Raw genomic sequence first — 18,223 nt, 5'->3', positions numbered from 1 at the left:
CAGCATTTTAAAGGGTATCCTGTGTCACCCACCAGATGACATCTGGGGCGAACATAATTTTGTTCAAATAACCCAGTGAGGCCACTCTCAGATAGAACCTGAGAATCATGTGTTGACCCTGGCCATTTTGGCACAAGATCCAGGATATTGTAAGCAGCATCAAACACAACTTGAACATTGATGCTGTGGAATCCTTTTCTATTGACATATGCCTCATTTACAGTTGGAGAAATGATGCGAACGTGAGTGCCATCGATGGCTCCAACAACTCTGGGGAAGCCTGCAATTCTCATAAAAGCTTCTTGCTTTTGCCGTAATGTTTGAAGGTCAGTTGGGAAGTCAATGAACTGCCTTACTATGTTTGGGGTGGTTAGTGCTGTGATGGGCTCAAGTCATCACTGGTGCACTGCTGCATTTTTCCAGTTGCCAAAAACGCAGAGTCATTATTACCTTCAGTTCTGCAGTTAAAGCATTGTTTCGTAGAGTTTGAGGAGTTATTGAATTTCTGACTGTCGATAACAAAAAGAATACCTTGATGATCAAGTCTGTACCATTTTTATCAACTCCCTGTCATCATAGAATTCCAACACCGTTCTTGGAAAGTGCGCGGTCTCCTTGACTGTACTGCCATCTTGTTACCCCTAACTAGGTTAGGAGACCTCCCCAGCACTCTTAAATAATTTAGGAGCTGAGACCTAGTCTTAACACTTAGGAATCTATCCCCCGGTTTCACAGACAAGGCTTAAGCCTAGTCCCAGACTAAAGTGTAAGTGTTAACTGAAAGAAACTTGCACTGACTGCTCTTAAAATATATCGGTGCCTTCGTTTTGTCACGAGATGCACACCAGTAATGTTCTTTTCTATGACATGTTAATAAAAATTACTTAAATTTCCTAATTGAACAATGGCCTAATCCTGGTTTAGTTTAAGCCCTGTCTGTGAAACCGAGCCTTTATGAATCACACTTATTCTTAAATCTAAGTATAGGAGTAAAATTATGTAATTCTTAGAATTTTGGCACACTTAAGACTAAAATTTTACTCTGAGTGGCTATATACATACGGCCCCTGGTGATCTCAATCAGGTGTATTAAATAAGGGAGACCTGCAAAATGTGGAGAGCAGGGGGGCCCCAGGACTGGAATTGAGAACCACTGTTATAAGGACGTACTTAAAGCAACTACATTGTTTTGTGTATTTTTGCCCTTTGGTAGCCCCCAGCAGTTGAATGAGTGGAATTCATTATTCAGTTGAAAGCAGCAAAAGAAGTTATTGGAAACTATTTGAATGGATTTAATGTTCTCCAGATTCACTCTGGGGATGTCTAATCTCCTCTGTTTTGAAGCATACAGGTCACAGAAATATTACACCCCATTATTTCACACAGAATGCATTTATTGTTCTCCAGATTTCAAAATTTCTCTCTTCTGTATTTTAGAAAGCATTCAGTTACATACAGCATGGTCACCAAATCCAACAAGGCAGTATAAGTTACCATGATCTGCCTCTCTTTTTCACACAGAATTGCTTTAATGTTCTGCAAATCCTCTCTGGTAATGCCTAAACTCCTCTATTTCATACTCTGAAAAGCATTTTGGTTCTTTTATAAACAGCTACAGACATATAGAAGGGTAACCGAATCCGACAAGGCAGCATAACAGGATGCTGAAATCCTGAGGTAAATCCTAAGGTAAAATAGGTATTTACCTTTTGGATGTTGTCTGCATTAATAATGCAAAGCCAAATATCAAGACAAGCGCTCATAACTTGGGCTTTCTTGTGTATATACAGTATAAAATCTATTTTTCTGTCATTACCCAAAAGCCACACATTTTTGGTCCAGCCAGGAAGGAGGCTGGCGGCAGTGTGATGTAGAACTGAAAGCCATTGCTATGAGCACCTTGATTAGCCATTCCCAGAATGCCACGCTTGTTGTTGGATACAACAATTTTTGTATCTTTTTATATGTAAGAAACAATGTGTATATCACACACCTTAAAGTCACGATGACATCATAATTGACTATTCTTATTTTAATGGAATATTGCAATGTTTATCCGTACACATGACTTTTTTCATGTCCTTGCAATCTTGTGAGAATTATCAAGTTAATTAGGTACTGGCCTACAAAATTAGGTCCCGGCCTACATTTTTTCATTTTTCTTATGTCACGGCAGGGAAAAAAAGACACAATTTCCATTTCATGCTGACTTTAACGACCAAAGTATGTACCAAGTACCAACACATTTATGTAGCACAAACTCTGTACACTCAAATGTTGGGCCATAGATTATAGATTACAATTATGATTATCGTTATCTTACCTCCACCCTGCAGCCAGCCATTTGGCACAACTCTGTGGAAAATTGAGCCCTTATAGCTCAGCTCAAGGTTACTCTTGGACAAACCTGCCTCTCCAGTGCACAAGGCCTTAAAATTCTTACACGTCTTTGGACACAAGTCTGAAAACAGCTGACCGGTTATATTTAAAACACTTTGAGAGTGGAGAAGAATGAAGTGGAAACACATTTCCACAATAACTCAAGTACTCAATTATCAAATCAGCTTACATTATCAAGAGGCATAACATCTATTTACCTCAAACAACAGTCTGCCAAATGCCTCTCCACCACTTTCAATATCCATATAAACAAAACTATGCTGGGGGAAAGAGAGCAGATGTTGCACACCTTGTAGCTATTATGTTAAATTATAGATAGTTGTAGTCTAATTACATATGATGTGCAACCGAGGCCAGTGGCGCACAACGATGACGAACCGTTCTGCATATTTATTCATGCAGTATCTACACTATATTAACCTAACAACCTTATACACAGAGGCATTGTCAGGTTAGAATAGAAAAGGGTCCTGTCCAAACTGTTGCTATAAAATTAGAAGCACGCAATTCCCTAGAATATCATTATATGCTTAAAACATTAAACATTGCACTCATGGAAATGACTAAAGTAGTCAAACCTGTTCATTAGAAGGGGGTGACCCAATACTTTTGGCAATATAGTGTATCTATCTGACGTTTTTCTATCAGTCGTTTTTTTATTCATTATCCATAAGTTCTTCATTTAAAAAAACCAACAACACCAAACGTTCAATACAAGAACACATCACAAAAATCAATTAAAATGTAGTTATTGGGCTCAGTCATATATTTAATTGTCCAATGAAAAGAACACGTTAACAAGGTCCTCTCAAAATGTATATTTATTAATTTTACTACTGTAACATCAACCAATACTGTCAAATATCGTGATGTGCTTAGTCTGACTCCGGGATTTTTATTATTTGAAGTTACGTTCTAACTTCCCCAAGCTGTATCAGACCCGAGGCTGTTTTGGTGGACTTCTCCAGGGCCAGAAACCTGTCCAGCTTCTGTGCAAAATCAGGGGGCAGGTTGTGAGGGGATTTGTATGTCTTCATGGTGGTACTCAGGTATGAGATGAGCTCACAGCTTTCCTCAAACTTTTGAAGTTTCTTTTTGTACTTCTGACGTACATAGTCAGTGTTCCTGCTGTTGAATGCTGTAGGGGTGGAAAGGTAGAAAGATTTCAAGTGTTTACTTAGACCTGAAAATATCCTACATTGAATAAATGAATGAACAAACGAGTGAATGAATAAATTTTCAGCTATTCTAAAAGGAAGCTAAAATAAGACATTCAAGGCCACCTTTAAGATGAAAAGCCAAGTACAATATAGCAGATTTCTTCACACTGAGAAAGGGCAACTTTGGCTTGAGTTGGCCAACAGCTGTCATGGCTTTGATTATAGGTACTGCCACACTCTACAATAGAAAACAAACGTACATATACAATAATAGCAAACTCAACTGTGGTTAAGATAAGATAAATAAATTGCCACCAAAAAAACTAAGTTTTAAACACTATTTTACCACTTGTTAAAAACATGATTTACTGATGGTTACACAATTATGTGACCAATATTTATAGGTAGACAAAAGCAGCACATTCTGTGTTTCAGTGCCCTCTTACTTGTTCCAAATAGCCCAGGATCGGTAAAGAGGTTAGTGAGACCGGATCTTCCAACGGAGGTAGTTTATGTGGAAGTTTCTGGTCCCAGTAAGTCTCAGGTGACCTAAGAACAGTTCTGTTGTGAATTATGTGTTTTCTATTTTAAAATGTATTTTATTCCTGTAATGGCAAAGTAGTTGCACTAGCCAATCAGGAATCCCCTCTGCAAAATAACTACTCACTGGAGAAATGTTTCTTGTTTCTTTGCATTCTCAAAGATAAAGATCTTATTTCGGTACTCAACAGCATACTCCGTGTTTCCACGCACCAAGGCCTCATACCTACAGGTGAAGAGCGTAACGTGGCAGGAATGTGTTTTTACTTAGAATGAAGTTCAAAATGTAGCTTAATGATTAGAGTGAGCAAGACTACAGTAAAATTAAGGTTATTCTTTCTGGAAGTGTTGTAGTGTGTCTTTGCTGTACCTCTGTTGACCATCCACATAAGTGACGGGGCAGAAACCCTTCATCTCCACCTGTTGAGGGAACCTACTCTTCACCTGGCCTGCATTGAGTTTATGAGGCAGGAGTGGAGGAGGAGGTAATGGGTAGGGGCAACCTGGAGCCACAAACTGTTCCGGGGACTCCAGAAATCTCTTATTAAACACATAACGAGAGATGTGAGTGAATTAAACCAATATTTCTGTGTGATGCTGGACCATCTGATCCTTTACCTCCAGAAATTCCCTGCTGGCCATTTTGTAGAAGTGGCCCCTGAACTCTGCAGCCAATTCCAGTGAGGTATTATGTGAACAGTCCACCAGATGGCGATGAAGCGCTAAGCTAACTGGACAGTACTGCCCAAACTCCCCTAGCCGGGACTGCAGCTCTTGTGGGGTAATGCACAGTCTGTCTATACAGGCTGCCTGGCCTGTGAGAATGACAGAACGCTGTCATAGAAGAATGTATAATACTAGTGATTCTTGTTTGACAACTGTGCGTCATTTGCATGCTCTCACCTTTGTGAATCTTTTCCAGGTAATCATGAATGTGTCTCAAGCTAATGCGAACCTCATCTAAAACTTTCTCCCACACCCACCACTTGCTCTTGTGAGCATCAACGGGAGTCCAGTTGTGATACTGTTGATGAAAGTGTAGCCTGAGAGCTTCAACTTCCCGTCTGAAGAAAGAGTTGCGAATGTTTAGGACCTGGGGGCTGTCATGCATTGGGTAAGGCCTGCTGGAGAGAGATGCCATGATCAAATTTTGAATATTTGCATTTAATATACATAATATGCCAGACCACAATACCACAAAATTTGTATCACTGTCCATGGTAAAAAAAAAAAAAAAAAAAATCATCAGAGTAATATTATTCAACTCAGAGTATGTTCCTGGTTAACATGCAAGACATTCTCAAAAGAGCGGCAAATCGATGAGTCGCTATGGAAACGGACGCTAAGAAAAAGGGTGTTATACTATTTCTTTATTTCTTCCATTCAAAGACCATTTGCATACTTAATGCATATCATTGTGAAATCATTTTATATATATATATATATATATATATATATATATATATATATAGGCTATATCATTTAATCATAATAATATATCATTTAATATAATAATATATAATATTGTGCGCAATCTGTCACACCCACTGGAGTCTAATTAGGTTATGTTCAGTGATTAAGCTTCTATGACTTTTTACATACTCTGAAAGTTACCTCTGTTTTTGGAACTGAAAGCTGAGTTTATTTGCTTACCCTTGCCCAGGTATGTCACATAACCTACTTTCTGGAATACCCCCCAGGTAAGTTTAGGTCAGTGTTGTTTATTAAATTCTTAACAAAAAGTACTAAAAATAATTTTCATTAAATAAAATGAAATCTAAATATTATAATTTAAAACAATATCTAAATTATAAATAGAAATTAAAGCTAAATAGAAATGTTATAAATAGAAATTAAAGCTAAATAGAAATGTAGAAATGAGTACCAATGTTATTCACCTATCAAGAAGAAACAAAGCAACCTCTGCGTCTGATCACAGGCCTTCCCGGTCCTTGAGTTCTCTCTGATCCGATATTTACACGGGTCCTATTTCTTGCCTTATCGTAACACCATGTCTACACCGGACGCGAGCGGCACGACAAAAAACTAGTACTCCTTATAATCAGTGATGCTGTCTACACTGGATGCAGCATGGCATGACCGGTGTAGACACGGTGTAAGCCTCCTTTTGTTTGCAGACGTTTTACTCTTTAGTTTTTTTGTCATTGCTCGGCTAATGTCCATCATGTGCACTAAGCGCTGTCTCCTCTGTATCATGAGTAGACACGCTTCTTACTGCTGATTGGCTACAAGTCAGTTTTCTAAGTGTTTTAAAAAAATACGTACCCCACCTTTAATATTTAAAATTACTTATATAAATATTTTAAAAATATATATAAAAAATAAAGCACATAAAATTACTAAAACATGAACTAAAAGCAAACTGAAAATATAAAATTAAAAAAATTAATTAAATAAATAACTGTGCTGGTCTGACCTGCTGTTTTTTTCTCTGTCGCTCAGGCCTCTCCGCAGCACTTCTGTCGTGTCCAGTTGCAGTTCAATCACTAGCATAGGAATAATGCTGCAGGATTCAAGCGATTCAGCCTGATGCTTGGTCACAGGGAAGCCGTCCAACACAAAACTTAGGATCACAATGTATAGTGACACACACACATATAGGTTATTTTTCTTGCAGAAGTACATTCTTTGATTGGGATATAATTGTGGTCCTCACCCACGTGTGCTGCAGACCAGGCTCATTACTGCCACTTCCAGGCACTGGATGGCCAGTTCATCAGGTACAGTCAAGCCCTGGTTCAAATGCTTTTGCACTTGATTAGCCAACTCAGTTTTGGCCTGGTTGTTGAGCACCATACGTATTGCATCCCCAATTGAGAGACGAGCGAGACCATATTCACATGCAAACACCCGGGCCACTGAGTGTCCACACAGTTAAGAGGCCATTAACTACTACAAAAACAATTGCTCTTTAGGTATTATATATTTTTGAGTGTCTAAAAACTACAAGTTTAACACTTGTAATGACTGACCTGTGGTTTTGCCTGCTTTGGGTGGGCCAATGATAGCCAGTTTGATGGGAAAGGAAGGGTTGGGCTTTGGTTGATGAAGATATTTGATTGGGTTGAGGATGAAGGTGTTGCGTGTCTCCTTGGATGCAAAAAAGTAAATGAATTGCTGTAGGATGACTGGGAAGGTGGTGTTGAAAGGGCCCTGCTGAGGCTGGATCAAATCTCCTTCTGCATACTACAGAACATATCATATTATTTTTATGCTGTTTTAGGCTTTTATTTTCATACTCATTGAAAATGTTATATATCTGCCCTTACCTTAACAGGATCCCAGCACCCGAAGGCACTGGGATATTTAAAGGATCTATACAGGAGTCTTCTGGCAAGACTGTAGCTGATTGGCTGGCACATTTGAAACAGTGACTCTCTGTTAAGCATCAGAGGTTTGATTCCCTGTAGGAGCTGGTACCTCACAATCCGAGGCGGGCGGCCTGCACTTACAACCAGACGGGGGATTTGGTTGTCTGTTAGAAAGTCCTAAAAAACAATCCATACTTTATTTTAATGAATTTAATTGAACAAAAGCATTAAAATCTTCCTAACAAGAAAAGGCAATATCCTTAGGAATTAAATAGCATAATGGCCTATACATTTGATTCTAAAATGCCCTTTCAACATCTTCTCCTTACCATCATACTGGTGAGGTTGTTGTCATCCTTCTCAAACCTCTGGCTGATCTCCATTTCCAGCCCCTCTTCTGCACCAGCTTCTGTTTCTTCATCCTCTGCCTCCTCTTCATCCACAGCAGGAAACTCCTCCAGCAGCACGGCCTCCATCTCCTCCAATTCCTGCTGCTCTTCGTCCATCGCCTCTGATTCTTCTTGCACCTCCTCATCATCCTCATCCTGAAGGAGCAACAAAAGTCCAGTCAGAATCTGTCTGAGCCATTCACCGAAGTAAGACACAATGACAGTGATCGATGACCTGTTCTTTGAGGGGCTTCAGAGTGAGTGGGCTAGGTTTTTTTGGTGCACGTTCAGCCATAAGCTCAGCTCTTCTCTGTGTGATGGCCCGCTCCTGCAGTTTGTCACAGACCATAAATTTGTGGCAATATTTAGTCAAAAATAGTTTCACCTGCTTTACAGTACATATCAGCTGTTTATTTTGCCTTTTTGATTTTTACAACCTTTTATCCTAAGTGCTGAAGTTTTGGATAAACACTCACCCTGAGTTCCCTCCTCAGCTTAATGACCAGACGCAATTGTTCTTGCCTGCGGTCTCGTCTCTCTCTCCAACGTGTGAGCCGCGAAGGCAGGAAACGCCGGACCATGTCAGAAACCTCTACCGACATCATTGCCACTACATCTGGAAACAAGTGATGCTCCACCATGAAGGACACTTCCTCTTGGTTTTGGGGAAATCCCTCCAGAATAAACCCTGTTGATCTGAGAGAGAAATTTTAAGCAATATTTTGCCAAAACATTACAAATGTGTCTATATTTCATTATTTAGTCGTCTTCATACATCCAAACCCATGTTGTTATTTTCCCTTTGAATATAGAATGAAATTCATATGGACTACTTTTATTTTCGCTTTTTGACATAGTATCAATAGACTACAAGAGTAAAAACATGCATTATGTCTACTTTTAACAATAATATCTAAAACAAATATATCTCATTTGTAAGTCGCTTTGGATAAAAGCATCTGCTAAATGACTAAATGTAAATATATTACTGTTATTGTTAATTGTGCCATTATAAAATATATTTTGTGATCTAAATGCTCTTAAATCAGTGTTATTAACTAAAACTGAAACTTTTAAAAATCATTTTCAATCATTTAAATAAAGCTTAAAGTATAAATATTAGATGATTAACATTCTAAGTCTTTTAAGTTTGTTATGACTGAAATAAGTTTAAGTACCAATAATAAGTTTAAGTTCCTGAAACTGAAATAAAAATAATTTAAAGCTTTATAAAAATATTTTTAAAAGACTTTTAGAAAATATTCGAAAAACTAGACATGACAAAGCACATAAAAGTAAAAAAATGAGAATGAAATATAATTTAAAATATGATTAAATAATAGTATATAAACAATATAAAAAAATATATATATTTTTATCTTTGTTTTGGGCCATTTCGTTACATTGTTAAGCTACAGTTTTTTTTTTTAATTTATAGGCAGATAAGATATTAAAGAAGGAAAACTCTTTAAAAGTGTGAGTTTTGGTAAAACCGATTATCAGTCTATTTATAGCTATGCTTTTTTTTGTCCTTTTTGTGTGAATGAGCATTTACTTGTAGGGCTCCTGGTTCCACCACTGTAATAAAACCATTTCCAGTATCTCCAGTGGGAGAGGATCTCCATCCTGCAGGTATGCCTTTATGGCCTCATCATCATCAGTCAATGCTTGTTCTTCCTACAAAAACACAATTACAGTTATTCAGTGGCAAGCAATGCCTCAAAATACAAAAATACAAACATCACTCTTTTACCTTTGTGTCAGGATTATCAGATGCAGTATCCTCATCACCTGGCTTGTCATCCTGGTCTGGAGGGGACACTGTGGTCTGACCCTGAGCCTGAGCCTCCAGCAGGCCCTGCAGCTCCTCTGGAGGTTCCTCAGCGGGTTCAGTATCATCTGCATATGACACATGTTTCTGGGTCTTCCGTAAGATGAGCTCCTGCAGCCGCTCTCGGAACTGGATGTGAAAGACTCCCAGCTGCTCTGCAAGCCACTTCCCATGGGTGGTCTTCCCAGAGCCTCTCACTCCTAGCATGAAGACCCGCAGCGCAGGTGGCTGGTGGTGATGTTCAAAAGTACAAAACAAGGTCAGAGGTCTGTTGCCACTTGCCAACATGTTTGTGTGTTTTTATCAGTTATCTTAATAAAATGCTGCTCATACCTTTAGTAGGTGTGTGTTAGAGATGTAGAGTTCAGGATTCTGTAGGAACTTTTCTTGTGCCTCTGTGCTTGAGAAATAATAGACTTTTTCTCTGTACTTTGCAGCATATTCGTCCAGACATGGTTGCAGCATACCCCTCTCCTTCAGCACCACTGGACAAAAATGCTTGGAGTCTCCCAGGTGCCTCTTAAACCTGGCATACTCCTGAGACCATCATAAACAAAAGAGTGGTATGATATTCTGAGAATGAGTAACAGGTGTTTTTACACTTTTTTTACACTAAGTCAGGGTTTTCCAAACTGGGGTTTGTGAGTTGATGAAAAAATTTAATTTTATTAAAATTAAAATAAAAAATCAGCATGGATTTTATTCACAGTCCATTTTACATCTCTTTTATGATGTATTTGGGAGTGAAACGGGATATTTAATTAGAGCTGCATTAATGAAGGGTGCAACCTCTGATTCTTGTTCCTCCTCATCATTAACATATCGTTTCTCAGCCTGTGTCAGCGCATGTAGGGCCTCTTCCTCCTCCTCCAGATCTGTACTAGATATGCTCATAGCTGTGTACTTGAATGGCTCTAAGCGAGAAAGTAAAGATATAGCGAGTGAGATGGAGTGGCTGCTAATTTAGAGTGAAAGAAAGAGCTTGAAACAGTCAGATAGTCCACTCCACATACTCTCCATATGGTAAATCATCTCTTGGAGTGTGTCCTGAGGGGTTTTGTTGCTGATGTCCAGTATAGCGTAGCTGCAGGTGATTGTGTGCTCCATGTTTTCCCAATCTGCCAAAAATTGCTTCAGCTGCACACTAAAAGCCTCCATCTCTGGGCCGTCAGGATAACCATTTTCCCACACCGTTGGCAGCACCATCTCTGCACGCCCAGATACATTTAGATATGCACAAATAAACACCATGAAGACATAAAATTATAACTGGCACTCACGTAAAGGTAAATAACAGTGAGTGCTGAAGAAAAAAAATATAAAGATATATACAGTATATAAAAAAAACAATAAGACTACAAACCTTCATCGTTTAGAGTTTTGTCTTCTTCATGATCAGACTTCTCAAAACTCTCTGCAAATACATAGAAATTACTTACCAAAACATATTTTAACATTTAAATAAAAATGCTGGATTTTAAGCAGCCATTACTCCAGTTATCAGTGTCACATGATCCTTCAATCATTCTGACATGTTGATTCTGCTGCTCAAGAAATATTTCTTAATATGTTGAGAACAGTGCTGCTTAATATTTTGTGGAAACTTATGCAATTTTATTTTATTTATTTTTTTGATTCTTTGATGAATAGAAAGTTAAAATATAATAAATAAAAAGAAAAATAACTTTTGTAACATTTTGTTATTATGGAAGTGTATGCGCAGTGTATGTGCAGACTGATGACTTCCAGCAGTTTAATTTCTGTCAGTGTGAATGCAAAGTATCTGTTGTTGGGAGATGTTAAAGAGTACTACCTGACTCCTCATGCAGTGTCTCTAGTTTGGACTTGGTGTCAGTAGGCTGTGAACCTTTCTTTGAGGCCTCAGTGTGTTTCCTGCAAAGAAAAACTGCTGAAACTCTGCTGAAAACAGAACCTTACCACCATTTTAAAATATGTAATTGTTTTTCTCCACCGGTTTTAGAGATCCATTTAAATACAATTTGATCTGAATGAATATCTAATTTAAACCTGGAAGCAGTTCTAGGATTTTGAACATACTGAACGTTTCATAATATTTCTAATTGCAAAGTTATTAAATTAGAATAAAATGCTAAACAGAAGGATTTCCTCCAGTGATTAAACATTTTCTGAACTCCTTTTTTGAAATTTTTTTGGCTCTTATATTAGCCATACTCACAGTCTCTCATCGATATCTTGTGACTTTTGCAGTTTTCTTTCTTTTTGTAGGCGGGCCAGCACAGCTCTATCCATCTGTTCTTTATTCCGTTCATACATCCTGGTTAGTACAGTCCTTCCTTCAATAAATAGCAACAAGTGACCATCACAACTAAGTGGACATCTTGGCCTAAACAACCATAAAATATTATTTGATGTCAAAATCAAGACTAAGAAATGATGGGTGCACATATACATCAAAATGCATGTCTTTTTTCTCACCATCTCCATCATTGTCTTTCAGACAGAATAGGACTTCTGGTGTTACAGCACTATGTAGTTCCTCAATAGTGATCAGCTGTGATCTGCTGCTGGGAATGTTGTCCAGTATCCATCCCCTTTTATGTTCAACATCTTCAGCCTCAATCTAACAACCCACAGGCACTCTTAAACACAAATAATGCTACGTAAGTTTGAGAGCTAAAGGAGGAAGTTCAGCGGTCTACCTCTCTTATGTGCTTCTCAAAGGCCTCCAAAAAAAGCTCCCGTGGAGCTGTGATTGGAGACTCTGCTGCTTTCTTCACTGCTTCCTCCACAAAAGCTTGAACATCTGGGTGATCTTCTGTCATCTCTATTGCTGTAAAAATGACCAATTCAGGGTTATTTTCTATTTTTAGGCTATTTTTATATATTTTTTTAATAATTAAATTTGTTTAATTATTAGTAATTTGTATTAGTTTCGTTGTTTTGAATATTTCTATGTAGCTTTATTTTTGTTTTAGTTTTAGTAATTTTAGTACTTCAGAGGTTTAGAGTTTTAATCTAGTTTACGTTTTTAATCTGATATTTATATTTTATTGTATAGCTTTATTTCATAGAATGAAAACACCTTTTTATAGTTTTAGTTATCAATAACAAATAATGGTAGCACGGTGCATTCAATAGTATTTATAATTTTAAGTATTTTAACACTTTAACTACTGGATTACTATTTAACTTCATACTTTTTTCACGTATTTCACCGACTGGGTGTGTATCTAAAAATAAAGTGAACGATACCAGTCAACAATATGTTAAAGCACAGAACATACATTGTTATCAATGAAACCGAGGAGGTGTAAAGTCCATGCTGTCTGTGGATTGACCTCACCTGTGTAAGTTTCACCAGACTCTCCTTCATTAGTTGTCACATTACCTACAAAAATGAAGAAAGACCATCTTAAAGATGTCCCAGAATATCTTTCCAATTTAAAAACAAATTAAGAAATTATTCTATCATGCCATGTAGCTTGTTTTGTAGATTTACCAAGCTGGTGTTTTCTAACCTGATGCATTTGTAGCCTCAAGCTGCATCTTGGTCCTGACCTTCTCTAAGCCTGCGAGCGTGGCATCTTGACGCACTTTGTCCAACATGTCTTTTGTGAACATACCAAGTGTATGCTGCATCAGCGCTTCAACATCTACCACTACAGCCCCATAATACTCAGCTAGCAGTGCACACATTGTGCTCTTTCCTGAGCATGGCGGGCCGATCACAGACACCTTGCAAGGCAAGTGAGGCATGTGTGGCAGCAAGTAGCGTCGAGGGTTTGCCATGAACTTCTGCAGGGCTTCATGAGATGACAGGACATAGAACTTGTCCATGAAGCTGGTGGAGAGAAAAGAATGAATTTATAAACAGCCCCTCGGGATGAAAAAGTTTATTTATAATAAATTAGTTTTCACTAACCCAACGGCAAACTCTGGCCTGCCCTTGACTATCCTGCCCTCTTTGAGCACCACCGGACAGTTGCCAGACCATCGACTCCTTCGCCAATGAAAGCCTGGTGCGACATTTTTACAGGAAGACAGAGTCCGAAACAGTTCCTCCTAAAAAACAGACAAGGTGAAGAGGCACATAAAATGAAGGTCAGTCTAGAGAGGTGTGTGTTTACAGTAACTGACCGTGTCCATCTGATCAGCAAGCTCTGCTTCCTCTATCGGCATTAAATGCACAGGTACAGCTGGACATCTTACAGCCATGAACTCCAAACGAGACATTACTGACTGTGGACATGCACAGACAAGTGTAAAGTTTAGTGTTTAAATCATCACATTATATATCATATTATTTGAATGATTTAGTGATTTCAAGACAGAATTATATTTTACAGCTATAGTTCAGCCAAAAATGAAAATTGTCATCATTTACTCACCCTCAAGTTGTTCCAAACCTGTATGAATTTCTTGAACACAAAAGAAGATATTTTTAATAATGTGGGTAACCAAACAGTTGACTCTATCAACATTATTAAATATATCCTCTTTTATATTCAACAGAAGAAAGAAATTCATGCAGGTTTGCAACAACTTTTCAGATTTTTCATTCCAACAATATAGTTCCCCTATGCCTTTATCATTATAGTTGTGATATGGGCTAAATTATTCTCATAGAATTAGAACAGTTACTGAAATGTTATAGTTTCCATCCTTAGTCATTACAGCTTGACTGAGTTCACCCACCTCAAAGAGATCCTCTGGATCCTTGTTTCCATCCAGCTCAAACAAAAATGGAGGATTGTGGTCTGCCATGTAATCCTGCACATCCAACATAAGCGTAATGCTGATTGTTTCTATAATAGTGTGTACAGTTTGTAAGTGTGCAATATTATAGATGCCATTACCTCTAGAGGCTTGAGGATGGTGTCCTTATAGTGCATGATCCTGCTGTTGGTGTTCTCTGGGTAATTTTCACTCACTCTTACTAGCTGTGTGATCATGTCTTTCTGGAGTTCCAACTCTTCCATCTTAAACAGATTTTTAATTGCACAGAACTTCATTATTTGGCAGTTCTGAAATCATTCATGAAACTTAACTTTTGTTGTAAACTTACTGTAAATAGTTTATACAGTGCTTTGGTAAAGTGTCTGGCAAATAAATCATTGCAGTGATATACTGGTCTCATTTGGGGGGAGGGCAGGACCCACTTGGGGGCCTTCTCAAACGTAAAATGGGACCACATGATAATTTGACATTAGTAAAAAGCTAAACAATAAAAATAGTGATATTTCAGTGATATTTCTCTTATTTTTATATTTAATATTAATTTAATTGCAGAGTGTGGAATGGAATCACAACAATAACTGTGGTTAGTAAAGTTAATATTTCTAACAGTTTTTGTTGTTAAACATTTTGAAAAGAAGCAGAATTATCAGAAGAAATATTTTCAATGAAGGTCAAGCTGGTTAAGGAAGCTGGTTGTATTACCTCTTCCTCCAGATCTTCTGTTTCTTCCTCTTCCTCTTCCTCATTCTCTCTGTTGCTGCTTTTCATGAGTGACTCTTTCTTCATATCAGGGTCCCACTTTTCCCTCTGGAACACACGGCCTGTCTCTGGATGTTGACGCTCATCTGATAGTCTGCGGATCAGGTCCCTGTCTGCACACTGCACACATAAACACACTTATCCGTACAAAGTGTGAAGTGAATAACACAATGTCAGCATCTTAAAATCCAGTGTAGTATAGGTGGTATTAAGATTATGAAAAACCTTGATGTTGATGATGAAGTCTGGTGGCATTCTGAGGCTTTTAATCAAGTCTATTTGTTCCTGTATCTTCAGGTATTCCTCTGACATTGATGGCAAACAGGCCAGAACATAACCTGCTCAACCGCAATTCAGACAAGTCATTACAAATACACATATATATATATATATATATATATATATATATATATATATATATATATATATATATATATATATATATATATATATATATATCAGCAATTTGTTTATTTGGTTAACTAATTTTTATTCAGTTATGTTATTTCCGTTGTGTCATACACTTACCATAATGTTCTACATCAGGTGACTTGAGACGGTCAACAATTAACTTGACCATCATCTCTTCTGGAACAGCTTTTCCTTCAGCCAGAATCTTAAAGAGCTATAGCAAAATATCTTATATGAAACAGCTAGAATATTTTTCAGGGAATCAGTTATTTCTATTGTGACCATGTAAATAACTAAACATCAGTGATACACACCTGTATACCTTGTTCTGTCTCATCACTGATGTGGCTGTTGAGAAGATCTGTATCTAAATGGGGTGAAAATGAAATATTCAGAAACTCCACAAGTAATAATGGCAATGTGACATCAAAGCCACTTGATCATTTACCATCAATGAGGATGCAATTCCAAGTCTTGGCTAATTTTCTGGCAAGAGTAGATTTCCCAACACCCTGAAAAAAAAAAATCACACAAAACATTTAAAAATAAAATTTAAATAAATAAATATATATATATATATATATATATATATATATGTATATAATATTTGTTTGTTTTGACAGAAGAATATTGAGGTGAATTTAGGTTGATTGGGACACATTTTGCCATTGAAATGCCTGGGGAAATGTGTCCCAATCAACCTGAATTCAGCCCTAACGAATTAAAAAAAAAAAAGATAAGACAACTCACTGGTTTTCCAAGGATGATAAAACATGTAGGTTTAGAGAGCAGAATCTCTCTCTCTGCTTCATCTTCGATAAGTTTATCCACTAAAGGGAAGTTGGACGCTTTAGGGACACTGGATGACATTGTATGATACTGTAAAGCAAAAATGCAGAGCTGTTATCTATTTCAATTAATCAAGAAGTCAAACTCTAAAGTTCAATATCAAATCATCGTTAATTATCAACTGACATTAAGATTTTATAAAACCTAGGCTCGGTTTCACAGACAGGGCTTAGACTAAACCAGGATTAGGCCATTGTTCAATTAGGACATTTAAGTCATTTTTATAAACGTGCCTTAGAAAAAAAAAACATTACTGGTGTGCATCTAAAGACAAAACAAAGGCACTGATATGTTTTATGATCAATCAGTGCAAGTTTCTTTCAGTTGAAACAGCTCAGATTTACATTTTAGTCTAGGACTAAGTTAGGCTTAAGCCTTGATTGTGAAACCGGGGGATAATGTTTTGATTATCGCGCGCAATATCAAGTGAATTTTTTTTTTTAATTTTCTGTTCTTCTGTAACTTAATCATATATACTTCGATGCGTCAATTAAAGACAATACTCTCGTAGCTCATTGATTTTACTCACTTTAATAGTGACTGCAGCAACAGACTGTAGCCTCCATCTGATCCGCTCTTCATTTGTTGAACGGTGTCATGGCAACCTGCCCACAACAGAACAGACAGGATTTGACGAGCTCTTTATTTTGTTGACGTGGGCCGGTATAAGCTGTAAAATGCGTCCCAGAATCCTGTATTAAAATATTTTTAACAAGACATTTTCCAGAAGCGTTTTCATATCTGCTTAAAAATGAACTCATTCAATAGGACCACCAGAGGTCAGTGTTAAGCGTTCCCAACTAGCAATTTATTTACACACACGCTGGAATGTTAACTCTACATCATAGGGACACAAAGAAAAAAAAAAAAAAAATATATATATATATATATATTTAAATTATTATTATTATTCATTATTTCAGTTGGATATGTCTCAATATGCCACAAACTATTAACTATCCCCAATAAAATACTTAATAGGAGCAGTAAAAAATAATCATAGTCATTTAATGCTGGATTCTCTAGTTTAGTCCATAGAAATTAATTAAACAAGCTAAACCCTGAGGACACAACAAACTGCTTCCTCATTCCTAACATTAAAACTGTGCAAGAGGTGGGCGTTGTCTGACAAATATCTACTCAGTTATATTCAAGATTACCTGCAGAGACGGACTGGGAGTAAAAAATGGCCCTGCATTTTCTCCCAAACAGGCCCACCACAACTACAAACAGCCACTATTATTTCACAATATCACAGCAATCCTGTCGCATTTATGGCAAATATTATCACAGAACACATGGCTGACAAAAACAATAGAAACCATCACAGAAATTCTAATGATTTTCATTAATACCCTTACAAACATTACAAACCATCAACTTTTAACCATTAACACCATTATGTAATGGTTCCTGTAGTGTGTTTTGGGACATATTACATTAGGATTTAGTGTTTTTTTTGTTTGTTTGTTTTTTTTAAGCCATCAATAGCAGGTGACCAATATCAGCAGAAACCGACAGGCACCATTACAGTTTCCATTAAAACCAATAACTTTTTCATTAAAACCAGTAAAACCATTACAAATTATACGATGGTTTATATATATATATATATAATATATTATTATTATTATTACAAAGTATTTATTTATTTATTTATTTTTTTTAATGTATTGGGCGAACTAAAATTCTTGAAATCTACATTTTTTAAAAAACATTTAACGCAAAATGTATAATATGACAATGATAAACATAAACCTAGAATCGCTACTGCGGTCAGGCCAGCCTCCACTTTGAAAAACACGGTCATTCTAGCCGCGACGTTATGTTGTA

General features: G+C 37.1%; 1 protein-coding gene across 1 annotated transcript; it reads right to left on the bottom strand.

Moving 5' to 3' along the window:
* Positions 1-3,204: 3,204 nt before the first annotated feature.
* On the bottom strand, positions 3,205-17,153 carry LOC306844019 (adenylate kinase 9-like). Its single transcript, XM_079375840.1, has 37 exons — positions 16,920-17,153; positions 16,292-16,420; positions 15,990-16,053; positions 15,856-15,908; positions 15,659-15,755; positions 15,356-15,468; positions 15,074-15,250; positions 14,491-14,613; positions 14,330-14,404; positions 13,772-13,873; positions 13,557-13,696; positions 13,153-13,475; positions 12,978-13,022; positions 12,334-12,464; positions 12,110-12,254; positions 11,850-11,967; positions 11,466-11,545; positions 11,016-11,066; positions 10,666-10,860; positions 10,442-10,566; positions 9,986-10,189; positions 9,575-9,880; positions 9,377-9,498; positions 8,298-8,517; positions 8,057-8,149; positions 7,762-7,977; positions 7,391-7,609; positions 7,094-7,307; positions 6,778-6,979; positions 6,538-6,684; positions 5,004-5,221; positions 4,719-4,915; positions 4,471-4,640; positions 4,228-4,326; positions 4,007-4,109; positions 3,684-3,798; positions 3,205-3,538 (listed from the first exon to the last, which is right to left on the bottom strand). The coding sequence occupies exons 2-37, from the start codon at positions 16,409-16,411 to the stop codon at positions 3,309-3,311; spliced, it is 5,352 nt and encodes a 1,783-aa protein (XP_079231966.1). The 5' UTR covers positions 16,412-16,420; positions 16,920-17,153; the 3' UTR covers positions 3,205-3,308.
* Between the last annotated feature and the right edge of the window lie 1,070 nt (positions 17,154-18,223).

Source organism: Barbus barbus (assembly GCF_936440315.1).
Source record: "Barbus barbus genome assembly, chromosome: 24".
NCBI classification, from domain to species: Eukaryota; Metazoa; Chordata; class Actinopteri; order Cypriniformes; family Cyprinidae; genus Barbus; species Barbus barbus.
This window is presented reverse-complemented; position numbering and strand designations above follow the sequence as displayed.

Coding starts and splice junctions, on each gene's coding strand:
- LOC306844019 (XM_079375840.1), bottom strand. CDS start 16,411: ATGTCATCCAGTGTCCCTAAAGCGTCCAACTTCCCTTTAGTGGATAAA. Junction 6,980..7,093: donor CAAAGCAGGCAAAACCACAG/GTCAGTCATTAC, acceptor GTGGACACTCAG/TGGCCCGGGTGTTTGCATGT. Junction 3,799..4,006: donor TCCTGGGCTATTTGGAACAA/GTAAGAGGGCAC, acceptor TTTCTATTGTAG/AGTGTGGCAGTACCTATAAT.